Here is a 26,856-nt window from a genome sequence, read left to right on the forward strand (position 1 = left end):
TTTATTTATTAAAATACAATTGAAATGCCAGTATAGTACCATGCAGGACACTGAGAAAGAAAAGACATCAATGGCATCCTTGCACCCAACCCTTCATGTTACAGTACTGGTCCACCAGGCAAGATCTGCCCTCTGGTGAAATAGTGATGTAGGATATGGGTATAACCAGCTAGCTGCTTTTGGATTGGGTCTGAGGCCTGATCCACAGGAATTCAGGACCGGTACTATACACCTGGTCAAAACCTATGTGGCTCAGCACTGCACAGACCCTATTGAGGAGCCTTCTACTGTTGTTTTTCTAAATGATATTTTTAGCAAACTGTCTTCTAAATATAAATATATTTATGCATATACTCATAGATTAGTGCTGCTGTTAACCTTGGCCAGAGGGTCTTCTCTCTGCAATGGTCAGCAGTTAATATAGATATTCCTAATTGGTCAAAGTGCTGAGAATAAGTGTCTATTGAGTGCTCAGCCACAAATAGCTAATCTGTATCACCACACCACACCCAAGTCTCAGGGAATGCTTGGCTCGTAGGGAGTGGCACTGTTAGGAGGTATGGCCTTGTTGGAGTAGACGTGGCCATGTTAGAGGAAATATATCACTGTGGAGGTGGACTTTGAGGTCTCCTTATGCTCAAGCCATACTCAGTGAGACCATTCACTTCCTGTTGCCTGTAGATCAAGATGTAGAATTCTCAGCTCCCTCACCAGCACTGTCTACCTGCATGCTGCCTTCCTTCCTCCCATGACGATAATGGAATGAACCTCTGAAACGGTAAGCAAGTCAGCCCCAATTAAATGTTTTCCATCAAAGAGTTGCCATGGTCATGGTGTTTCTTCACAGCAATAGAAATCCTAAATGAGACAGAAGTTGGTACCAGGGACTGGGGTATTGCTGTGATAGGCTAGACCATGATTTTGTTTAGAGGAAATTAGACTTTGGTGGGGTTTTTTTGCGGGGGGTTAAAAAGCAGTGAGATGCTATCAGCACTGTTTAATGGGCCATACTAGTAGGAGCATGGAAGATATGAGTTCTGAGGGTGATTTGAACTCTGGGAGCCTAACTCAAGAGGTTTTAAGAGAAGAATATGGCCTAGAGACTGTTCTTATGATGTTTTTGGGGAAAATGTGGCTTCTTTTTGCCCTTGTCTGAAAAGTCTGCCTGAAACTAAAGTGAAGAGTTTTGTATTAATTCCATTGGTAAAGGAAATCTCAAAACGGCCTAGTGTAGACTCTGTTGTGTGGCTATTAGTGTTCACTCTCATGAAGACCTATGATGAAAAGGAACAAACTGAGCAAGGAAAAATACAAAATTTACAATTTTAAGAGAAAAGGGGCACTAGGAAGTGGAATGGAACTAAATCCTGTGTTCAAAGAGATAAACAGACTAAAGAAAGCCTAATGTTAGATGGGATGAAGGAATGGAGACCTCAGAGCAAAATACCACACAGTTAAGCTTCCAATAGTGAAAAGGAATTAAAGAGCTTAGGTCCAGGCCTGTTGGTTCATGCCTTTATTCCCAGCACTCAAGAGACAGAGGCATGCAGATCTGAGTTAAAGGCCAGCCTGGTCTACAGATCCAGTTCCCCGAAGCCAAGCTTAGGCAGTAAAAGAAACCATGGAAAACAGAAAACTAGTGAAGCTATAATTGAACAAGGGGGCCATGTTCCAGCCCCAGTAAGTTGCAGAGCTTGGTAGCTTCAGCCCTGTGATTCTGGCTTTAGAGTCAAGGGTAGAAGAAAAGCATTGTGGAATCTCTTTCTGTTACTGAGAAATGTTGCCAAGGCCAGATATGTGGCAGGGTTATCCCTGCATAGAAGCCTAGAGAGGCCATCGTGTGAAGCTGTGAAAGTGAAGCCTGGATTGTCTTAGAGACCCCAAGATGTTGAGATGCCAGAACCCTGGGATACCTGCCAAGGAGAGCTGCTAACGGAGTAGAACCTGCCCAAGAAAGAGAAGTAAGTGTGTTGCACTCAACAAACTTGAAAGGAGCTGGAGACCTGAAGAGGAATTTGACTTCAGCATGGAGATACAGAATTTGGAGTTTCCCTAGCTGGTTTTCAGTCTTGCTTTGGTCCTGTATTTCCTCACTATCCTCCCTTTCCTCCCATTATTATTTTGGGATAATAATGTATATCCCGTACAATTATATGTGGGAAGTATGCAGTCTAGGTTTAATTTGTTTTGTTGGTTTTTGTTTGTTGGTTGGTTGGTTGGTTTGTGCTTTTTTTTTTTTTGAGACAGGCTTTCTGAGTGTAGCCCTGGTTGTCTGACTGTTCTGGAATTTGCTCTGTTGACCAGGCTGACCTCCAACTCACAGAGATCACCCCTGCCTCTGCCTCTTGAGTACTGGGATTAAAGGCATGCACCACCACCACCCAACTGTATTCTGTTTTTTGATTTTGATTTTATAGGAGATCACAGTTAAGAGATTACATGAGTCTCAGAAGAGACTTTGAAGTTTGGAGTTTTGTTGAGACTGTGATAGACTATGAAGACTTTCAAAGTTGGACTAAATGCATTTTGCTTTATATTATGGCTACAAGCTTATGGGAGCCAGGGAATGGAATGTGGTGTTTTCAATAGATATGGCCCCTATAGACTCATATATGCCCAAACCACACCCAGTGAGACAGTTCACTTCCTGTTGCCTGCAGATCAAGATGCAGAATTCTTAGCTACCTCTCTAGCACCATGTCTGCCTGCAGTCTACCTTGACAATAATGGACTAAACTTCTGAAACTGTAAGCCAGCCCCAATTAAATGTTTTCCTTTATAATAATTGCTGCAGTCATGGTGCCTTCACAGCTATAGAAGCCCTAAGACAGGAAACATCACTGAAGAGCAGAGGAATGAATGTCAGAGGTCCAGGATGGGGTGAAATGATGTGAAATTCTGTCATCGGACATGACATGGCCACGTCACCCACAAACTCACTGCAGCAATGACTACCAGCACAAGGTCAAATCTACAAGGTCAGTCAGCATTCCAGCAGGGCTAACTGGGCTCAGTGAGTCACTGACGCACAGAGAGAGGACATGAAGTGGGGATGGGAGCATGCTGAGCGTGCATTGGGGAGTGGAGGGAGGAGTTGGAGGAAGGGGAAGGGGAATAAGGGTACGCATGACCAAGATGCAGTATTTATAGTGAAATTGACAAAGAATAAATGTGTAGGTGTGGTGGCTCATATCTGTAATCCGAACACTGGGGAGGCTGAAGTAAGAGGATTGCTATGAGTTTGAGGTCAGCCTGGGCTATACACACACACACACACAGTAGCCTTCAGATACTAGTCACTGTGGTGACCTTCTCGATACCATGGAGGGGTGGCGCTCAAGAGGTAGTCTGGCTCACAAGTGAAAGTTTACAGTTCTGACCAGAACACTGTGTTAAGGAACAAAAGTGAGCCAAAGAGACCGAGGACAGGTGACTCTGCCTTTCTGGGCTCCTATGGCCCCTAGACTCAGTTCCCTTTCTTTTAAAAATTGGGAAAAAATTATATTTACTTTCTATGTTTTTATGTGTTTAAGAGAGCATGCATTCGTGTGTGCATTTTACATGCATGCCAAACACATGTGTAGAGTCAGATAACAACCTTCAGCAGTTTTCTCTTTCCATTAAGTAGGTCCTGGGATCAAACTCTGGTTGTCTCCAACCGTCTACCCTGGTGCCAAGCGTCCCTACTCATCAAGCCATCTAGCTGGCCCCTCACTTCCTCTGTATGGCCCCTTCTCTGACCTCACAGAATCTAGATCTATCAGCCCCCACCCAGGGCCTACACATTCATCTCCACACCCCAAGTTCAGCCATTCCAGCTTCTCCTGGCTCTTCATTCAGTCACAACCTCCTTCATCTCATAAACATTTTATCAAGCCTTTTGTAAGTCTCACTCCAGGTGATCTGACAACCCCCTCAACCGCCACAACACATACCCCAGCTGGAGATGTGAGGGGACATTTGGAGTAGAATGGACCAGGGACTGGACAGGGAGCCTGGATACGTGAGGGGGCATTTAGTGTAGAAGAGCACAGGGACTGGGCAGGGACTCTGGATACATGAGGGGGCATTTGGTGTAGAAGGGACCAGGGACTGGGCAAGGAGCAGCCATACTCAGAATCTTGACAAAAGGAATTGATCTCCCAGGATGCCAGGAGTACATTTTGAAAAATTCATTCTCCAACTACCTACATCCGGCCCAGGAAGATCAACGGTGAATAGATATAGTGTTATCTGGCTGGGGACACAGCAGATGATACCAAGGTGGTTTGAGGATTGTGAGTGAGCAGATGTAAGAAGGGCACTTTGGCCCTGCAGACGTGAGGAGGCTTCTGGCTGGAGGGAACTTGAGCGTGGGCCTTGAAAGTAAATAGTTTTAGATGTGGGGTAGGGCAGGAATTCCCAGCAGAAGGAAGCCAGTGTGCCAAGGTTGGAGTTATTCTAGAGAGGGCCTGCACTGGGAAGTGCAGTAAGCAGGGTCCTGAAGGCAGCAGGGGGAGGTGGATAGTGGGGAAGTCAGAGCCTCCCTCCCTTCTCCAGCCCTTGAAATTACGAAGGATGTTGTCGATGATCAACTTGGCATTTTCGTAAATGTCCCTGATGTCAGGGGGAAGATCTTTGAGCTGGTCCTTCTACAGGGACGTCTTCCACAGGGTAATCAGGATAACTGTACACCGGGGCAGCCTGCAGGGGAGATGCCAGACAGTCAGCTATATCACAACAGAGATCCTTTCCCAACCTGCCTGTGGTCTTCCCCTCAAGGAGACGGACAGGCAACTAGGGAATGGTGGGACATGGAAGCCTAGCCTCCGTCATTTTGTTATTTTTTTAAAGATTTTTTTTCATGTATTTCTTATGTTTACAGTATTCTGCTGGATGTATAGTCATACATACCAGAAGAGGGAACCAGATCTCATTATGGATGTTTGTGAGCCACCGTGGGGTTGCTGGTAATTGAGCTCAGGACCCCTAGGAGAGCAGCCTGGGCTCTTAACCTCTGAGCCATCTCTCCAGCCCCAGTCTTTTTAATGTTTAGTAGATTTTAGCATGTAATGCCTCCTCCCACACCGTTTGTGTGGTATTGGGATTCACACCCACGGTCTTGACATGCTAAGTGAGACTACCACTGAGCCACATATTGCTGTTTCAGTAAGTAATTACAATAATTTATAGTAAGCAAATACATTAAAGAAGTTTGCTTTTGTTTTGTTCTCTAACTATTGTGTGGGCATGTGAGAGTGTAGGCCTATAGAGGTCAGAGGGCAACTGTGGTCAGCTGTCATCACCGTGTCAGCTCCAGGCTCCTTTATGCACTGAGCACTCAGGAGCTTCCAGTTAAAACTGCTGCTGGTGGTGTAGGGGGAGCCAAGGGAGGAGAGAGCTTCTGCCCCGCCCCCCCCAAGGCAGTCTGGGAGCTGGGAGGAGATTCACCCATCCTCCAGGAAGTTGCAGTTTTGAGGCTGATTTTCCAGAATGGAGGCACACTCTCTCTCTTTAATCCTGAACTCCAATGAGATGCTGCTCGTGGAAGCCTAAGGGAGCAACAGAGAACTCGTGACATGTGTCTCTCTCCTACAGGCTCGGGAGCAAAGCACAGAGGGCTTAGGTGACCCTGCTGTGTCAGCCTAGTCCAGGCCTACACTGTCCACCCCAGTCTGGGGCTTACTGAATGCCTGTTAGCAGAAACCTAAGTGGGCACAGTCAGTGGGCATGGTGGCACATGCCCGAATCTCAACCCTCAGGAGGCAGAGGCAGGCAGATCTCTGAGTTCAAGGTCAGCCTTGACTATAGAGCAAGTTGCAGGCCAGCCAGGGTGATATAAATGAAATAAAGGGTACCATTTAGAAAAGCAAACAGTTGGAGGCTGGAGAAATGGTTCAATAGTTAAAAAGCCTGGCTGCTCTTGTAGGTAGAAGGCTTGGATTCTGTCTCTAACTCCAGGGAAGCCAGCACCCTCTTCTGACCTCCTCAGGCACCAGGAATGCATGTGGTACCAACATACATGTAGGCAAACACTCATACATGTGAAACAAGATAATAGTCTAGGAAAAGGGAAGTGAATGGGCAATGGTGGCACATATGTTTAATCCCAGCACTCGGGAGACAGGCAAGCTGATCTCTGAGACCAGCCTAGTCTACATGAAAGTTCCAGGACATCGGGGCTATTACACAGGAAAAGCCCTATCTCAAAAATAAATAAATAATTAAATGAATAAATAAACAATAAATAAGAAAAGCAAAGGCGGCTTAGTGCATATCTGTAAGTAATTGCCTGCGCTCGCTCTCTCTCTCTCTCTCTCCTCCTTTTTTTTTTTTTAAAAAGAGATTTAAGGGCTGGAGAGATGGCTCAGTGGTTAAGAGCATTGCCTGCTCTTCCAAAGGTCCCGAGTTCAATTCCCAGCAACCACATGGTGGCTCACAACCATCTGTAATGAGGTCTGGTGCCCTCTTCTGGCCTGCAGGCATACAAGCAGACAGAATACTGTATACATAATAAATAAATAAATATTAAAAAAATAAAAATAAAAATAAAAAAAAGATTTAAGTCATGAGTCTTGCTGTGTGACCCAAGCAGGCCTTTAATTTTGGGGTTTGGGTGATTTTCCTTCTTCTGTCTCCTGACCAGCTGGGCTAGCGAAGAGTTCCTCCACATTCAGTTTGAGCATTTTAAAATTTGTTATATAAATGAACATAATTGTTTTAACACTAACATGTTTCATATTTCCAACTTGGAGTGGTGGTAGTTACCTGTAACGCCTGCTCTGGTGAGGCGGAAGGAGGGTCGGTAGTCTAAGGTCATCCACGGCTGTGGGGCTAACAAGGGACCCCAGTGTTTTGTTTTGTTTTTTAAAGAAAGAGAAAAAGAACATAAAGTTGAATAGGTAGGGAGACGTGGAGGACCTGGGAGCAGGGGAAATATGAGCAGAATATATTGTATTAAAAATTAGGTAAATTGGCTGGTGAGATGGATCAGTGGTTAACATTGGCTGCTCTTGCAGAGGATCCAAGTTCATGCTCAGCATTCACGTGGCAGTCAACAATGCACCTGACACCCTCTTCTGTCTTCCAAGGGCATCTACATACATACACCTATACACACACACGCACACACGCACACACACACACACACTCAGGAATACACATAAAATACATCTTTTTTTAAAAAATATTTATTTATTTATTATGTATACAATAATCTGTCTGTGTGTATGCCTGGAGACCAGAAGAGGGCACCAGACCTCATTACAGATGGTTGTGAGCCACCATGGGGTTGCTGGGAATTGAACTCAGGACCTTTGGAAGAGCAGACGATGCTCTTAACCTCTGAGCCATCTCTCCAGCCCCCTAAAATACATCTTTTTAAAAAATAATTAAAAAATATAATAGTGCCATCAGGCGTAAAGAATTCAGTACAATAAAAGCTTCCAGGGGGAGGCAGGGATGCAGCTCAGTGGGAAAGTCCTTGCCTACTGTGCGGATGCTGGGTTCCCATCCCCAGCACCCACAGAGAAAGTCAAGGCTTTAGACTCCTCTCTGTCTGCAGAGTCCTAAGACATGGCTCTCCACAAGTTTGAGACACTCATATGGTTCTCAAAATTGACAAAGAAAATAAGGTTTCTGAGGCTGAAGAGAGCCTCAGTGGTTATGGGCACTTGCAAGAAGTGCATCCCCACCTCCCAGACGAAAGTCAGTCACCTATGAACTTCAGAAGATCAAGGTCATGGAGGCAGTCCCACTCCAGAATTCTGTATGTCCATCTATTCCACACAGCACACAATGGCAGGCCTAGCCAAAGACTTCATAAGGACTGGTGAACTGTGAAGAAAGACCCATCTCAGCTCCTGTGGGCCCTTGGGAAAGCCCTTGGTCTTCTTGGGCCTTCCCTTCCCTTTGCTGTAATGGATGATCAGGAGGTACAGATTCCAGAACCCTTGCCCAAGTGATCTGAGCAAGGTGCATGGGGTGGAGAAAGTGATCATGGCCACCGTGCTCCCATGAAGACATATACCTGATGTTCCTCTTTTTCCTTTCTGAAAAGTTTTTGCAGCCCAATAAACCTCTTCACCAACCAATAATCCGAATCAGACCAAACCAAACCGAATTAGATAAAGTCCAGGTTTAATGGATGCCAGCGCTCCCGGGTGGTGGTCTAGCTCCTCAACGAGGAGACTGGAAGGAAGACAGGAAACCACGTGTTTGTCCTCTGGGTTGCTGTTTAAATACTCTGTGGGAGTGGTCTTGAGTATCTCTGAGGAGGGGTCACCATTTGATTGGCTTTCTTGGAGGTGGAGTCTGGAGGCAACTCCCAGGGGAGGGGTTTAGGATGGAACTTTCCACCCAAACATTCTGGACTCTTTGGATATCTGGATGCCAGGGGCTGAAGTGAAGCCTTAACCCAAACATCCCAGACACTTTGGGTATATGGATGCCAGGGGCTGAAGTGAAGCCTTAACCCAAACATCCCAGACTCTTTGGTTATATGGATGCCAGGGGCTGAAGTGAAGCCTTAACCCAAACATCCCAGACACTTTGGGTATATGGATGCCAGGGGCTGAAGTGAAGCCTTAACCCAAACATCCCAGACTCTTTGGGTATATGAAAGCCAGGGGCTGAAGTGAAGCCTTAACCCAAACATCCCAGACTCTTTGGGTATATGAAAGCCAGGGGCTGAAGTGAAGCCTTAACCCAAACATCCCAGACTCTTTGGGTATATGAAAGCCAGGGACTGGGATAACACTTCAACCCAAACATCCCAGACTCTTTGGATATCTGAATGCCAGGGGCTGGGGTGATGCTTCTACCCAAACACTCTCCTCATATTTTACTTTGTGTGTGTGTGTGCACACTGCATGTCCTGTGTGTTGGGTGTACACTTGCCATAGCACGTCTGTAGAGATCACAGAACTCCGAGTGGGAGTTGTCTCTCTCCTTCCACCATACACACCTGGTGTTCTAAATCAGTGTGTGGGCATAAGTTGTGCTACTATCAACAGGCATAGGCCTTGGTTAGATCTTAGAGGTCCCAGGCTGACCCTAGCCCTGACCCAATAGCTTTGGTACCCCCTCAGGATACTATCCAACTCGAAGGTCCTCTCTGTTAGTGGTTTAAATTTGTGAATGTGTTCTAGGCAGAAGAGGGATAAATTCAGTTGTTTTCTTTCCATACTGAGATTAGTACAAAAACACCCCTTATATCCAAATAAAGCTGTCCTGGATGGGGTGGATCTTAAGTTGGTAGAATGATTAAATGGGTAAGGACACTTCATGCCAAACCTGGCAACCCGAGTTTGATCCCCAGGATCCATACAGTAAAAGGAAAAACAGAACTGAGTTCTACAAGCTGACCTCTGACCTGCACACACAGGCTGTAGTGTGCATGCCCCCCATCATAAATGAATGAATGAATGAATAAATAAATAAATAAATAAAGCAATGCCTATAATCCCAGCTCTCGGGAGGTGGAGGCAGGGAGAAAGATCAGAGTCTCAAAACGAGAAACAAAAGAGGCACTTGCTTGCCAAGTTGACTGCTCTGGGTTCTGGGTTTTTTCTGTCTCTGGGATGCACATGGTGGAAGGAGAGACTCAGCTTCCCCAAGCTGTGCTCCACACCCAGGCTGTGATACATGTAAACACACACACACACACACACACACACACACACACACACACACACACACACACGAAATGCAATTCAAAATATAAGCGAAAAATAAAAAGGAACCTAACCAGACATATTTGGGAATCTGTTGAGCTTTTCGTACAGTGTTTGAGCCCATGGTTATGGCAATACAATGGCCTTCGCGCCATCTGCTGGTCAAATGATCCAAAAGGTCCTTGTAAACCTACGTTGGAGTCTTTTCCAGGGGAAAGTGCCCACCCAAAATTCTGTAGTTTTTCAAAGGTGCAGGACTGTCTGGAAGGAAGCGGAGCGGGGAGCAGTCCGTCTTTTTCTCCCTGCCAGAGCACATCCCCCTCTTTTTAGATGTTGGGAAGAAGTCTTTCTCCTAAGTGTGAAGGACCTGGTGCCTGGTGTACAGCACAAGTTCCAGGACAACCAGAGCTACACAGAGAAATCCTGCCAAGTTGACTAGATAATAGATGTTTTATAAAGGGGTGACATTCATTTACAGCCCCATCCACCACACTCTCCTGTCCTCCCACAGCCCCACCAACTCTTATTTTCTTATAACTTCTCTGTAAGGTCCAGGCCAGCCTGGTCTACAGAGCAAGTCCAGGACAGCTAGAGCTGTTACACAGAGAAACTCTGTCTCAAAAATACTAAGAAACAGGGGACTGGAGAGATGGCTCAGCCGCTAAGAGCATCGCCTGCTCTTCCAAAGGTCCTGAGTTCAATTCCCAGCAACCCCATGGTGGCTCACAACCATCTGTAATGAGGTCTGGTGCCCTCTTCTGGCCTTCAGGCATACACGCAGAAAGGATATTGTATGCATAATAAATAAATAAGTAAATATATATTTAAAAAATACTAAGAAACAAAAACAGTTTACTTTGTCTGTGCTATGAAAGTAACTCATGCCTGTCAAGGACTGTATGTGTTTGTGATTAACTGGCTCCTAGCCACCAATCTTTAATTTGGTCACTGATGAGATGGTCATCTTTCCACATGGTTTTGACTGCCCATGGAAATTTCTATCCACACTGTATATGCGCTCTTATTCTTTTCTCTCTCTCTCATGTGTGTATGTGTGTTACATATGTGTGTCTTCCTTGCTTTTCCTCCACTTCCTTCTTTTTCTCTTCTACTTTTTTCATCTTCTCTCTTTCCTTCATTGCTTCTTTTGAGACAGGGTTCTCCTAAGTAGCCCAGACTGGCGACAAATTCACAAGCTTTCTACTGCTGAGTTAGCACCTTCCTTGTGCCACTCCCTCACCTTCGGTCCAGTCTTCCTTCTCTCTCTCTCTCTCTCTCTCTCTCTCTCAGTTAATCTTGAGACAGGGTTTCTCTGTGTAGCTCTTGATTGTCCTGAAATTAGCTCTTGTAGACCAGGCTGGCCTCTAACTCACAGAGATCTGCCCTGCCTCTGCCTCCTGAGTGCTGAGATTAAAGGCGTGTGCCACCACCGTCCTGCAATGCTGTCTTTATTTATTTATTGTTTTTATTGAGCTATATATTTTTCTCTGCTGCCCTCCTTCCCTCCCCCCACATGCTGTCTTACTCAATGGCAGAGATGCTCACCTGTTTTGCTCAATAGCACCTCAAACAATTTGTGGGACCCTGAGGGGGTCAAGTAAAATCAGCTGAGTAAGTGAACTAGCTGAGTAAGTGAACTGCAAGGCCCAAGACCCATCTCCAGCCCAGGCTCTTGCATTCACTTGCAGGGAAAATTTGTCTGGTTAGTTCCCCAAGGCCAGACTCAAGTTTCCACGTTGATAACACAAGGAAGGGTATCTATGAGTCTTTGAGGGGCCTGGACTCAGGGAGGGCCAATTGACCTGGCTTACAAGTGGTGCTTGCTGCCCCCTTGTGATGGGGCCAACTCTTCCCTTGTACCACTGAGGTTTTTGCTACTTCTAACTGCCTGCTTTGCCGGGGAAATGGGTACATGGGAGGGGAGGATGGGAGGACATTCTCTGCACTGGGGGCATCTCTTCTGCTGCTTCACATTTTCCAGCCCATCCTACCCCCATCCCCAAAATTTGGTATCTATGAAAGATCTCTTGCTCTCTGATATTTCATACCAATACTGTAACCATTGTAAGTGAATTATTTGCAATTCCCCCAAATCCTTGCCAAGGATATGACTATATATTGAGATAAAAGTAATCATTTGGCTGGACGGTGGTGGCACATGTCTTTAATCCCAGCACTCGGAGGAAGAGACAGGAGGATCTCTGTGAGTTCCAGGACAGGCAACAAAGTGAAACAGAGAAACCCTGTCTTGAAAAACAAAAACAAAAACAAAAACAAAAAGTAATCATTTGGCCAGGCACTGGTGGTGCACGCCTTTAATCCCAGCACTTGGGAGGCAGAAGCAGGAGGATTTCTCTGAGGTCAAGGCCTGCCAGGTCTACAGAGTGAGCTCCAAGATTGCCAGGGCTACACAGAGAAACCCTGTCTGGAGTAAACAAAACAAAACCAAACAAAGTGATCATTTGAAGGCAGAAAAGATGACCATTGAGAAGTTAGGGAAGGCTAAGAAGAAAACATCCCTACTACACCTTGGCTTTGGGTTTTTACAGAAATGTAACACAAAGTATCAACCTCCAACCTCACCCGGTCTAGAGCCAAGGCTTGAACTCAGGGCTTCACGCTTGCTAGGAAAGTATGCTCCAGCTGCCCCTCATCTCCAGTCCTAATTTCCTACCATTTGACTCATTCAGTCTTTGATACTCTGTGACAGTAACCTTAGAAAGTCAATATACCCTAGAATCACACCTGTGTGTGCAGTAGTTTAACCTGAGAAGTACCATGTAGGGCCAGAGGTAGCCATTGTTCAGAGGTGAGGGGGCAAGAGATGGAGCTCAGTGATAAGACTGCTTGCCTAGGACATGTTACAGGATATTCCTTTACACTGTGGGAAGATGTGTCACTGTGGTTGGTTTAATAAAGAGCTGAATGGCCAACAGCTAGGCAGGAAGAGGTTAGGTGAAACTTCTGGGGACAGAGGACTCAGAGAGGAAGAAAAGCAGAGTCGCTAGCCAGACACAGAGGAAACAGGACATGCAGGAAGAGACGTAAAAGCCATGAGCCATGTGACAGCACATAGATGAATAGAAATGGGTTAATTTAAGTTATAAGCACTAGTTAGAAACAAACTTAAGCTAAGGCCAAGCTTTCATAGTTAAGTCTCTGTGTCCTGATTTGGGGGCTGGTGGTCCAAGAAAGTCTGCTACATATGGTGTTCAATGTGGGTGGTCAAATATCCAAAGACAGGGCCTGAGAAAGCTAAGAAAAGTTCTAGAGAAGTTGGATGTGGCTTTCTCAGGTGTGCCAGTGCTCGGTGTACAGAGGCGCCGCTATCGGCCACTGCCTGAGGCCTGGAGTCAGCCACCAGATCCGTGCACCAACACCATGTGCTGAGCTGAGCCACACAGTGGCTGACCTGGTAGTTTAGTATTTGTTCCATGCAGTCAGAGAAAGCTGCAGGTACTCAGAAAAGATGGACTCAGATGGAAGAAACGTTTAGTTTACTGGGTGTTTAAAAAAAGTGCATAGGCTTAAAGAGAAAAGATAATGGGTATAGATAGTCCTAGAAATATTAATTTAGAAATAATAGAATAAAGTCTTTAAAGAGAAGACAAAATAATATAAAAGAATAAGCCACATCAAAGATGGAAAAGTCACAGGGATTTTGTGCCTTGCTGACTTTGAGTGTTTTGATTGCTGAAGAGTGAAGGGCAGCTGCTGAGAGACATGGGATTGTAGAGGGAATGCGGAATTAAACCAGTTAGATACTTTAGGAATGCCTTAACTTTAAAATGGAAGTCAGAAAATGATTTGGAAAAGAGGTTATGTTTTTGTTTCCACAGAAAATGAAAGGCTATTGACTCATTCAAGGATGATAGAGATCAGGCTGGATTGGGGGAGAGACCCCCTGAAAATCCTGGCTGCAGACATAAAGAAATAAACCTAGAAAACATACATGACAGGTGACATGTATTTACCTGCTCAAACAGAAAACAAAAAACCATCTTTGGCTTGTGTACAGTTCATACTTGTGTTAATGCAGATGTGTGTGTCACTTTTGAAAGTCTGTGTGCTTCAAAGCAAGGGGACCAGACACCAATGAAAACAGATGGCCCAGGTGCCCCAGCCTCTCAGACACCTCTGTTGTAGTTTCCTCAGAGTTCTGCATCCAGAACAGCTTCAAGGCTGCTGGCTGAGATGGTCCAGCCTAACAGACTACTCCAGCCAGGACAGCAGATAAGTCTTGCACTTTCCCATTTCTCAAAGACTGGACAACAAATGTTATGGCTAGTTTTCCCAGGACTTGGCCATTATCTCAATATCCTCCGGTCCCCTAAAGATGCTGTCACCCACAGGCAAGATGAAACAGTCTAGAGAACACAACACCCACATTCCTAAAAGATGGGATGGATGGTTTTTGGTTATTTAGTGGGTTATGGATGTTTGTCATCATTTAGGGGCATTTGTTACAAATTATTACTGGTCATGGTCAGGTGATGTGGGATGTCCTTTTGTATATGTACTGCTTTTATTAGTTGATGAATAAAGCTATCTGGGTCAATGGCTTAGCAGAGTAAAGGTGGGAAACCATAACAGAGATAGAGAGAGAGTAGACAGAGTCAAAGTGACGCCAGGTAGCCGCCAAAGGAGAGAGACCTGAAACCTTGCCAGTAAGCCACAACCTCATGGCAATACACAGAATAATATGAATTGGTTAATTTTAAATGTAAGAGCTAGCTAAGAAATATGCCTAAGCCACTGGCCAAACAGTGTTATAATTAATGTAGTTTGTGTGATTACTCAGGTCTGGGCATCTGGGAAATGAATGAGCAGTCTCCGCCTACAGTCAGGGAGAAAGCTAAACATAGATTCAGGGCTCTCTTTCTGAAGGGAAAAGAGGGGACACAGCATAGAAATTATAGGATACAAGGGTGGATTGTTGAGTCTACGTTTAAACAACCATTAGTCTCAAATGTTTTACATTGGTTTGGATTGTTTTATATTGATACAAATTTAAGGTTATTTTTGCTAGAACATAATGCACATGTGTTTTCACTCCTGTTTAAATTAAGGTATTGTACCTATACAGCTCATTTAAAAATATAATGTAAAAGCCGGATGGTAGTGGCTCATACCTTTAATCTCAGCACTTCAGAGGCAGAGGCAGGCAGATCTCTGTTAGTTCAAGGCCAAGCCTGATCTACAAGAGCTACTTCCAGGAAAGGCTCCAAAGCTACAGAGAAATCCTGTCTCAAAATTAAAAAACAACAACAAAATGTAATATAACGTTTTAGCCCTTGAAAGCTATTTAGGATAATAAAGAAAGACAGATTAGTAGTTATTCTGTTGAATTAACTTGAGTCATAAAATACCAGGCTAACTCCAAGACAAAACCAATTATATTTTCCTTTATTATAAGGGGCGAACTCACAAAACAGGAATGAGAAATCCAAGCTCAGTTGTGTAGCATGGGAACCACAGAGAGAGAGAGAGAGAGAGAGAGAGAGAGAGAGAGAGAGAGAGAGAGAGAGCGCAAACCCTAGGCCATCTGGCATTTTTCTCTGGGTACTCAAAAGGTCACATCCTAACTTGGTCCTACCTCTTAAAGTTCATTGGCTGATAGAGATTCCTCATTATTATTCATCAATAACAATCTAACTTGTAAGTCATGTTATGTATGTTTTCAAGGCCAAACATATATTTTAAATAAATAGATGGCCTTTAAACACTTCACAGACCTATAGAATATAATATTTAAAATGTTTTAATAACATAAGGCTTTTTATGACAGTGAGATACGTCTGCTCTTGGCAGCACCAATTTACTTTAAAAAAAGGATAATGGTCATTGAAGAACCTCTCTATGGCACTTGCTTTCTTTGTGGCAAAGGCTAGTTATTTGGGCGATAAACTGCCCTCACCCTGACTGCTAACCCTAACTGTAAGCTGTCCAAACTTGATAAGCAGGACACAAAAGAAAACAACTACCTAACTCTGCCAAGACAGGGTAGGACAGTCCTTCAGAAATTCCTGCTTCACAGAAAAGTCTGTCAGATATTCTAGGCCCATAGGCCAAAGATGGATGCCCCAATGTTACAGAGGAAACTTGGGTGACTGTCCAGGTAATCAGCTGTTTCTGTCATTTCTATAGTTTTGAAAATTTCTTACTCTGAACTTCCTATTTACTCGGGTAATAGTATATCCTTCTCAGGTCCCTGATGGAGTTGAAGATAAGATAGTTATAGTTTTCTTTGTTACCAAATTCAAAAAAGAAACCACAAAAGAGGCATAAAATATATAAGCTTGAGAGACATAAAAGCTTAAATTGTTTATCTAAGAAAATGTTTGGAGGTCTAAAAAATAGTTTTAAGATGGTAATATAAGTTAGGATAGAAAATATTTTAGGCATAAAACTTAAAATTCATCAAGATAATATACATAATAGAGCATTTCCTCTGAATATGCCAAATACAAATGGACTGAACATTAAGAATATTTTTCTTATCTGATAATTGTTCTTATTGTTTAAAGTTTTATTATGTTAGAGTTAAAACTTTTTATTTTTATTTAGACAAAAAGGGGGAAATTTTGTGGAATATTTCTTTACACTGTGTGAGGATGTGTCACTGTGATTGGTTTAATAAAGACCTGAATGACCAATAGCTAGGCAGGAAGAGGTTGGGGGGATTACTGAGGACAGAGAGGACTCAGAGAGAAGAAGGGCAGAGTTAGCAGCCAGATGCAGAGGGAAGAGAACATGTAGGAGGAGAGGTACAAGTCATGAGCCATGTGATAGCACATTGATGAATAGAAATGGGTTAATTAAAGTTACAAGAGCTACTTAGAAACAAGCCTAAGATAGGCCAATCTTTTATAATTAATAAGATGTCTCCATGTGGTTTATTTGGGAGCTGGCTGGTAGAACAGAGAAAGAGTTGTTACAAGAACATACAACACCCTCAGTTCAAGCCCTGGCACTGCTAGATAATAGTGAAGCTCGGGGAAGGACAAACAGAAGGGCTTGGATGCTCAAGCAAGAGACCCAGCTACCTCACTGTTCTGAATCCTTGAGCTTTTCCTGCAGAGCCACCCAACTGGAAGGCTCCTCCATTAAATGATCCATATTTCGAGGATCAAGACTTCTTGCCACTCCCCTACACCTGCCTGTTCCAGCCCACACTGATTCCTTTCTGGCCTCATTTTTGGGATCTAAGATGCTCTCTCTCTTTACTCAGCAGCACTGTGCTCACTAGGCTCCCTCTCAGCCTGGACTCAAATGTGTTTCCTAAGTTCTGCAGAAAAGGTATCTGAACATCTGTTTGTTTGAAGGCATGTTCTCATGTAGCCCAAGATGCCCTGGCTTGAACTTCAGTCTGACCCTTTCACTGCTAACATCCTGTGATTATAAGTGTGTATTACCCCACTCCTGGCTTAGTGCAAGATTTTCCATTTTTCTTATTCTTGTAGCAAAGCATATAACACAAACCTTATGTTTCAACCATTTGAAGTATACAACTCGGTGGTATCAAGCACAGTCACACTGTTGTACCACCATCACCATCATCCATCTCCAGAACTTTCCATAATTCATGATTAAACTCTTCCCATTCAACAATAACTCCCTCTGTTCTCTGACCTTCTAACTGCTGGGACAGAATACCTGAAAATGTTTAAAGGGAGATGTATTTTGCTTTATGGCTTCAAAGGGTTCAATACATTATAGTAGGGAGGACCATGATGGCAGAGGAGCAGTCTACGTCATAGCATCCAGGAAGCAGAGAAAGAGAATGAATACCTGCACCAGTTGGCTTTCTTCTTTCAAAAGATTATTTTTATTATGTGTGTGCATAATGTATGGGGGTGTGCAGGCCAAGGTGCACGTCGAAGCCAGAGGACAACTTTGTATCACCCGTTCTCAATCGTTCTATCTTAGCTGGAATCCCAGGATTAAACTTAAGTTCTCATGCTTATGTGGCAAACACCTTACACACTGAATCATCTCCCCAGCCTAACAAACTCTTCAAATTGTATTTTATTATTACTGTATGTGTGTTTTGCCTGCATCTGTATGTCTGTATACCACATGTGTTTAGTGACACAGAGGCCAGAAGAAGGCATCAGATCTGGAACTGGAGATACAGACTTTTGTGAGCTGCCACATAGATGCTGAAAATCAAATCCAGGTCCTCTGGAAGAGCAGTCAATGTTCTTAGCCATGGAGCCATCTGTCTAGTCCCAAATGTATGCTTGTTAAATTCTTTTTGTTATTGTTGTCTCCACTTAGCATGAAGGTAAGCCATTTACTGAGTATGGAAAGGTTTGGGTATTTCTGGGCTAAGAGGGTGTAAGCCCTGCCTGGGTTGGGGAAACCTGTCTTACAAACCCAGATTCCATATTTCTGGTTTCTGCAGTATCTCTTCATATATCTATCTCCACTTTCACATGGACTAAAATGGAATCTTTGCTTTCCCTTTTAAACTGTTCCTCCCAATTTCCCCACATCAGTTAACAGCCTGGCAGCCATCCACCTACACCAGGTAGAAACTTAGAAATCAAATTTGATCTCTCAACCCAATTTTGGATACTTTTGTTCTCAAAATATTTCTCAGATGTTACTCAAAGTGAGTCACCTGCCCACCTTAAATTTTTTTTTTAAAAAAAAACTACTAAAAAAATTTTTTTTGAAACTTCCTTTTACCCAAAGCCACTGTCGTCGGTTTCCTATAAGACTACAAAAGGCTACTCACTAGTTTCTCCCTTTTTTGGGGTGGGGTGGGGTGGGGGAGACAGTGTTACCCAGACTACTTTACCCAGCCAAGCTATTGTTCACTATCAACGGAGAAAACAAAATATTCCAGGATAAAAACAAATTTAAACAATACGTAGCTACTAATCCAGCCTTACAGAGAATACTAGAAGGAAAATCACAACCCAAGGAATCCAACATTCCCAACACTGCCTACATTAACTCAGACATCTAGCGACCCTTCACAAGCACAACTCAAAGAAGGAAAACACATACACGCTACTACCCAAAAAAATGACCGGAGTCATCGATCACTGGGCATTAATATCACTTAATATCAATGGTCTCAACTCACCTATAAAGAGGCACAGACTTAGAGATTGGATACGAAAACAGGATCCTACATTCTGCTGTCTACAAGAAACACACCTCAACCACAAAGACAGACACCTACTCAGAGTAAAGGGTTGGGAAAAGGTTTTCCAAGCAAATGGACCTAAGAAACAAGCGGGTGTGGCCATTCTAATATCTAACAAAATCGACTTCAAACTAAAATCAATCAGAAGAGATGGAGATGGACATTTCATACTCATAACAGGAACAATTCATCAGGAAGAAGTCTCAATCTTGAATATCTATGCCCCTAATATAAAGGCACCCACATATGTAAAAGAAACTCTTCTAGAACTCAAGGCAGTCATCAAACCACACACACTAATAGTAGGAGACTTCAACACTCCTCTCTCACCAATGGACAGGTCAATCAGACAGAAACCTAACAGAGAAATAAGAGATTTACTGGAGGTACTGAATCAAATGGACTTAACAGACATCTATAGAACACTCCACCCAAATAGGAAAGAGTATACCTTCTTCTCTGCAGCCCATGGAACCTTCTCGAAAATTGACCACATACTTGGTAACAAAGCAAACTTCCACAGATACAAAAAAATATTAGTGACCACCTGTGTCTTGTCAGATCACCATGGATTAAAATTAGAATTCAACAACAATGGTACCCCCAGGAAGCCAACAAACTCATGGAAGTTGAACAGTCAACTACTAAATCACCCCTGGGTCAAGGAAGAAATAAAGAAAGAAATTAAAGTCTTCCTTGAATATAATGAAAACAAAGACACAACGTATTCAAACCTATGGGACACAATGAAAGCAGTGCTAAGAGGAAAGTTCATAGCACTAAGTGCCCACCTAAAGAAAACAGAGAAAGCACACATTGGAGACTTAACAACACACTTGAAAGCTCTAGAAAAAAAAGAAGCTGATTTACCCAGGAGGAGTAGAAGACTGGAAATAATCAAACTGAGGGCTGAAATCAACAAAATAGAAACACAGAAAACAATTCAAAGAATCAATGAAGCAAAAAACTGGTTCTTGGAGAAAATTAACAAGATTGACAAACCCCTATCCAAACTAATCAAACGGCAGAGAGAGAACTTGCAAATTAATAGGATCAAAAATGAAAAGGGGGACATAATCACAGACACGGAGGAAATTCAGAGAATCATTAGATCTTACTACGAAAGTTTATATGCCACAAAGTTGGAAAATGTAAAAGAAATGGACATTTTTTTAGATAAGTACCATATACCAAAGTTGAACCAAGACCAGGTGAACAATCTAAATAGACCTGTTAGTCGTGAAGAACTAGAAGCTGTTATCAAAAATCTCCCTACCAAAAAAAGCCCAGGACCAGATGGTTTCAATGCAGAATTCTACCAGAACTTCCAGGAAGAGCTAATACCTATACTCCTTAATGTATTCCACAATATAGAAAAAGAAAAGTCACTGCCAAACTCCTTTTATGAAGCTGCAGTCACCCTAATACCAAAACCACACAAAGACACAACCAAGAAAGAGAATTACAGGCCAATCTCACTCATGAACATTGATGCGAAAATTCTCAATAAAATACTGGCAAACCGAATCCAAGAACACATTAGAAAAATCATCCATTATGATCAAGTAGGCTTCATCCCAGAGATGCAGGGATGGTTCAACATACGCAAATCTATCAATGTAATCCATCATATAAATAAACTGAAAGAAAAAAATCATATGATCATTTCATTGGATGCTGAAAAAGCGTTTGACAAAATTCAACACCCATTTATGATAAAGGTGTTGGAGAGACTGGGGATACAAGGATCATACCTAAATATAATAAAAGCAATATACAGCAAGCCGACAGCTAACATCAAATTGAATGGAGAGAAACTCAAAGCCTTTCCACTAAAATCAGGAACACGACAAGGCTGTCCACTCTCTCCATACCTCTTCAATATAGTGCTTGAAGTTCTAGCAATAGCAATAAGACAACATAAGGGGATCAAGGGGATTCGAATTGGAAAGGATGAAGTTAAACTTTCGTTATTTGCTGACGATATGATAGTGTACATAAGCGACCCCAAAAACTCTACCAAAGAACTCCTACAGCTGATAAACACCTTTAGTAACGTGGCAGGATACAAGATCAACTCCAAAAAATCAGTGGCACTCCTATACACAAAGGATAAAGAAACGGAGAGGGAAATCAGAGAAACATCACCTTTCATGATAGCCACAAACACCATAAAATATCTTGGGGTTACTCTAACCAAGGATGTGAAAGACCTATTTGACAAGAACTTTAAGCCTTTGAAAAGAGAAATTGAGGAGGATACCAGAAAATGGAAAGACCTCCCCTGCTCTTGGATTGGGAGAATCAACATAGTAAAAATGGCAATTCTACCAAAAGCAATCTACAGATTCAATGCAATCCCCATCAAAATCCCATCAAACTTCTTCACAGACCTTGAGAGAACATTAATCAAGTTTATATGGAAAAACAAAAAACCCAGGATAGCCAAAACAATCTTATACAATAAAAGAACTTCTGGAGGCATTACCATCCCTGACTTCAAACTCTATTATAGAGCTACAGTATTGAAAACAGCTTGGTATTGGCATAAGAACAGAGAAGTCGACCTATGGAATCGAATAGAAGACCCAGATATTAACCCACAAACTTATGAACACCTAATTTTCGACAAGGGAGCTAAAGGTATACAATGGAAGAAGGAAAGCATCTTTAACAAATGGTGCTGGCATAACTGGATGTCAACCTGTAAAAAAATGAAAGTAGATCCATATCTATCACCATGCACAAAAATCAAGTCCAAATGGATTAAAGACATCAACATTAATCCGTCCACTTTGAACCTGATAGAAGAGAAAGTGGGAAGTAGTCTACAAGATTTAGGCACAGGAGGCCTCTTCCTAAGTAGAACCCCAGCAGCACAGACAATAAGAGAAACAATGAATAAATGGGATCTACTGAAACTGGGAAGCTTCTGTAAAGCAAAGGACACTGTCAATAGGACAAAAAGGCTGCCTTCTGACTGGGAGAAGATCTTCACCAACCCCTCATCAGACAAAGGTCTGATCTCCAGAATATACAAAGAACTCAAGAAACTAGACACTAAAACTCTAATTAACCCAATTAAAAAATGGGGTACTGATCTGAACAGAGAATTCACAACAGATGAACTTCGAATGGCCAGAAGACACTTAAGGTCATGCTCAACCTCCTTAGCGATCAGGGAAATGCAAATCAAAACCACTTTGAGATACCATCTTACACCTGTCAGAATAGCTAAAGTTAAAAACACCAATGATAGCCTATGCTGGAGAGGATGTGGAATGAGGGGAACACTCATCCATTGTTGGTGGGAATGCAAACTTGTGCAGCCACTTTGGAAATCAGTGTGGCGGTTTCTCAGGAAACTGGGAGTCAACCTCCCTCAGGACCCAGCAATTCCTCTCTTGGGAATATACCCTAGAGATTCCCAAACATACTACAAAAGTGTTTGTTCAACTATGTTCATAGCAGCACTATTTGTAATAGCCAGAACCTGGAAACAGCCTAGGTGCCCCTCAATAGAAGAATGGTTAAAAAAGGTGTGGAACATATACACATTAGAGTTTTACTCAGCGGTAAAAAATAATGACATCTTGAATTTTGCATGCAAATGGATGGACATAGAAAACGCTTTACTGAGTGAGGTAAGCCAGACCCAAAAAGAGGAACACGGTATGTATTCACTCATAAGTGGATTCTAACCATAATTTAAGGTCTTTGAGCCTATTATTCGTGATCCTAGAGAAGCTAAATAAGAAGACGAACCTGATGAAGATTATTTAGCTATCCGCCAGGAGGTAGGAAATAGTCAAGAGTCCCAGGTAACCTTGGGTGCATGGGGGTGGGGTGGGAGGGTTGTTGGAAGGGGAGAGGGTTAGAGAGAAGGGAGTAGGGGAGGAATGGAGAAAGCTCGGTTGACCGAGATGGGGGGAAGGGAGGAAGGATGAATGTGGGATCAGGGAAGAATATATTTCAACTAAGGGAGTCATTTTAGAGTTTACAGGAAACTTGATTATATATGGGATCCCAGGTCCAAGGAGAGATCCCCAGATTGTTCACTGGACAGAGGAGGGGGTGCCTGAACCGGCCTTGGCCCGTGACCATACTGATGAATATTTTGCTTATCACCATAGATCCTTCATCTGGCGTTGGATGGCGATACAGATGGAGGCCCGCGTTGGAGCACCGAACTGAGCCCCCCAAGATCCAAATGAGGAGCAGAAGGAGGAAGAAAATGACGAAGGACTGCGAGGGATACTATCACCCACTGATACAAGGGGTCGGATCTAATGAGAGTTTACCAAGGCCAGATGGACCGTGACTGAACGAGCATGTGATCCAACCAGATTCTCTGAATGTGGCCGGATTTTCTGAATGTGGCTGGCCTGCAGTCTTTCTGAGAAGCCATTGACAATGACACTGGGACTGGTTTCCTCTGCATATACTGGATTTTTGGGATCCAGTCTGTTTGGATGCTCACCTTCCTGGACCTGGAGGGAGGGGGGAGGAACTTGGACTTCCCACAGGGCAGGAGACCCTGACTGCCCTTGGGGACAAAGAGGGAGGAGGAGAGGGAGGGGGGAGTGGGAGGGCGTTGGGAGGAGGGGCGTAAATGGAAACTTTTTATAATTTAATAAAATCACTTTCAAAAAAAAAAACTACTAAAAAATTTTTTTTTGAAACTTCCTTTTACCCAAAGCCACTGTCGTCAGTTTCCTATAAGACTACAAAAGGCTACTCACTAGTTTCTCCCTTTTTGGGGGGGGGTGGGGGGGGAGACAGTGTTATGGTAAAGTAAAATGCTGCAGGTCCCTAAGAGTCTGCAGCAGACATTGGGCATGAGACCATGGCGAGCCATGAAGGCAGTCAGTCCCAGGCAGGGAGCAGCGTGGCAGGTGAGAGACTCAGATGGATAGGCACACCATGCAGAGTGAGGTTGGATATTTATTTAGTGGGTTATGGAAGGGAAGGGGAGAGGAGGAGAGAAACAGAAGGAGGGGGGGAAGAGGAGAAGTGGGAAGAAGGGAGCGAGGCAGAAGCTGCCTCTTCAGGAGAGAGACAGAAAGGAAGAAACTCAGGTGAGAAGCAGAAGGAAGATCTGCCTGCCTCAGCAGTGGACAGGGGAGGGAATGGGTGGGGCTTGTCTCTTAAAGGGACAGGACAGACCATTAAATTCCCATCTCATTTTTATAATAAAAAGGTGGGAGATTAGGCACAACAGGTTAAAGGAATTGGGGCGGTAGATTCTCAAGACTGCTTCCTGCTTATTTGTGGGCATTGTCTTGGAGGGGAACCTGAGAAAGCTGGATGCTGGTTACATCCTGGGGTAGCTGGTCTCTTTGTTCCTGTTTGGTGTTTGTGGTATGGAAATGTCTGGTGTCTCTTATACTTGCTTAAGGTATTGCTGATGGATTTTGTTCTGTGCTCATTTGTCTTGTCTTCTTTGGAGGAAGTAGAATGCTGCTGCTAGGAGCCAACCTGTCTCTTTTTGTTATGAAAAGTTTTTTTTTAATAACTAAGCATTTAAATGCCATATTCCCCAGATCTCGGAGCAGTTGAGGACTGTTTACCAGGTATAGAAGAATTATAACTATAGTATAGAATCTGCTGGGTCTGAGCTTGATTGTACTGGCTCTTAACAACAGATAAGATTTACACTTGTAAAAAGACAGAAAAAAGAAAAAACTGCTTGCAATAGAAGGTTAATGGCAGAACTGACAATAGTAGAGAACAGCTTCATATATTTTAAAGCAGGGTTGGATTAAACATAAAGTATTTTTGTAAGAGACTTAAAAGTACATACCAGTTTAAAACATGAGACTTTTTGTTTTTGAAGTCTGAAATGAGATGCAATGAACAATTATAACATTTAACAGTAAACATAGGTGCATTTAAGTTACAGGTATATATACACACACACAGTGAACAGGAATTGGGCAAAGTGGATGCTCTTAGTGGGACCTACCACATGCTACTGAGTAAAACACACAGGTAACAGAGTCAACACCAGGGAAACAGGCAGGGAATACCTCAGTAAAAAACAGCAGGACTTGGTCACCTGACCTGGTTCTCAGTTAAGAGGGCAGTAAGGTCACCTGACCTTAGTCAAAATGGCAGCAGTTACATGTTGTATGGAAGAGAGACCTAGAGGTGTGATCCACCCTGTTGCCGAGCTGCTGTGCCACAAGCCGAGGCAGGGAGCAAAAGGCTGGAATTGAAAAGAGCCACTTCGTGGATCCGACCAATCTTGTTGACAGGGGTGGCAGGGACAGTTTGAGGAAAAATGGAGCTGGCGGGACATTGTCAGAGCATAGTTTGAGAATTTATACCATGTTGAAAACATGAAAACCCACGAAAACAGTGAATGAACATTGCAGGGCCTATAGAAGGTCGTCGTCTCTCTATAGGAGGTTGCTAAAGCCTGCCTGGCTTTGGTCCGGGTGACTCAGAAGCCAGAGAGGCTTGAGGCCCAGCAGGGACCACTATAAGTGGTCCAAAAGAAAAAGAAAAGAAAAAAAGAAAAGGAAGAGAAAAAAAAGAAGAAAAGAAAAATCCAAGGGACCCTAGGCCCCCAGTTGAATGCACCACACAGCATGTGCCGTGCTAGCATGGGAGGACTGACCCCAGGTCATCCGAGTCACGGCACCAATGTTATGGTAAAGTAAAATGCCACAGGTCCCCAAGTGGCTGCAGCGGAACGAAACCACGGGGGGGGGGGGGGCAGGGAGCAAGTCCCAGGCAGGGAGATGCATGGCGGGTGAGACACTGAGATAGATAGCCATGCAGAGCGAGGTTGGATATTTATTTAGTGGGGGTTATGGAAGGGAAGGGGAGAAGGGGAAGAGCAGAGAGAACGAGAGAGAGAGAGAGAGAGAGAGAGAGAGAGAGAGAGAGAGAGAGAGAGAGAAACAGAGGTGGGTAGGGGAGAAGTGGAAAGAAGGGAGAGAGGCAGAAAGAGGCAGAAGCTGCCTCTTTGGGAGAGCCGAAGGAAAAAGGAAAGATTCAGATTGGAAGCTGAAGATCAATTTGAGGGGAGTGGGCGTGGCTTATCTCTTAAAGGGACAGTACAGACCATTATAGACAGGGTTTCTTTGTGTAGCCCTGGCTGTTCTGGAACTCAGTCTATAGACCAGTCTGGCTTCCAACTCAGAGATTTCCCCCTTGCCTCTGCCTCCTGAGTGCTGGGATAGAAAGGAGTGCGCCACCACCGTTCGGCCATTTCCTTATTTTTTAAAATTTACTTTGTTTTAGATAACGTATTTATATGTAGTCCAGTCCAGCCTAGAAATGACCTAACTTCCTCCCCCAGCCTCCAGGATGTTGTTGGAATTATAGGAGCCACCAAGAACACTCCAGTATTTACGTCTAAAATTTGGCAATACACACAAATTGTTTTAAAATTTCTGTTTTATAGGTGTCTACAGAGACAAATGTTCATCATTGTAATAGTTCCTTCTAAAGTCGCAGCGTTCTTAGGTGCTAACTTGGCTGTTATATGTCCACCACATCAGCTAGCCTAGTAAAAATCAACGGGAACTCCTCAGGCAGCAGAGGGTTGTGGTGTGAAGTTATGTCCCTTCCCCCTCACCGTTGACAAAATGAATCCCTCCGCTCTTTTACAGATTTCATCCATCCCGTGCAGTTTGCATTCTTCACGCAAGGTTGAATTCATGTCCCCCTTCCCAGCATCCCAGTCGCTATTTTTTCTCTACTACAGCACCTGTCCTTCATCAGTCTCAAAATGATTTGGGATTACAAATTCCACGGGTGAGATCTGTAAGGACCTACCAGGAGGGAGAAGAGCGTTTACGCAAGTCAGAAAAATCCCAAAGAAGTCGCGAGTTTAGTGGAGAAGACCGCTATTCCCAGAAGCCCCTTCACCATGGACTGGCTCTTTGCCCCACCCAAGACTCTCCGCGCGAAGAAGACTGAGCATGTGCGAAGAGGACTGCGCCTGTGCAAAAGACTGCACGGCCGAGGACTGCATCTCCCAGCAGGTTGTGGGGGTGTGCGTCAGCTCCGCGTGACGAGGAACTTCCGGCG

General features: G+C 43.7%; 1 protein-coding gene across 1 annotated transcript; it reads right to left on the reverse strand.

The window, feature by feature from the left end:
• Positions 1 to 1,503: 1,503 nt before the first annotated feature.
• On the reverse strand, positions 1,504 to 26,485 carry LOC148122198 (uncharacterized). Its single transcript, XM_087905109.1, has 4 exons — positions 26,402 to 26,485; positions 5,431 to 5,531; positions 5,286 to 5,346; positions 1,504 to 4,631 (listed from the first exon to the last, which is right to left on the reverse strand). Exons 1-4 carry the CDS (start codon positions 26,483 to 26,485, stop codon positions 4,230 to 4,232), a joined length of 648 nt encoding a protein of 215 aa, XP_087761235.1. The 3' UTR covers positions 1,504 to 4,229.
• Between the last annotated feature and the right edge of the window lie 371 nt (positions 26,486 to 26,856).

The sequence above is a fragment of the Myodes glareolus genome, chromosome 4 (assembly GCF_982192425.1).
Source record: "Myodes glareolus chromosome 4, mMyoGla1.1, whole genome shotgun sequence".
Taxonomy (NCBI): Eukaryota; Metazoa; Chordata; class Mammalia; order Rodentia; family Cricetidae; genus Myodes; species Myodes glareolus.

What these genes read in the sequence shown, in the direction of transcription:
- LOC148122198 (XM_087905109.1), bottom strand. Translation starts at nt 26,485, where the DNA reads ATGAATTCAACCTTGCGTGAAGAATGCAAACTGCACGGGATGGATGAA. An exon ending in AGGGATTCATTTTGTCAACG is followed by an intron (nt 5,532 to 26,401) that starts GTGAGGGGGAAG and finishes TTGCTCCCTTAG; the next exon opens with GCTTCCACGAGCAGCATCTC. An exon ending in AGGAGCCTGGAGCTGACACG is followed by an intron (nt 4,632 to 5,285) that starts GTGATGACAGCT and finishes ACGTCCCTGTAG; the next exon opens with AAGGACCAGCTCAAAGATCT.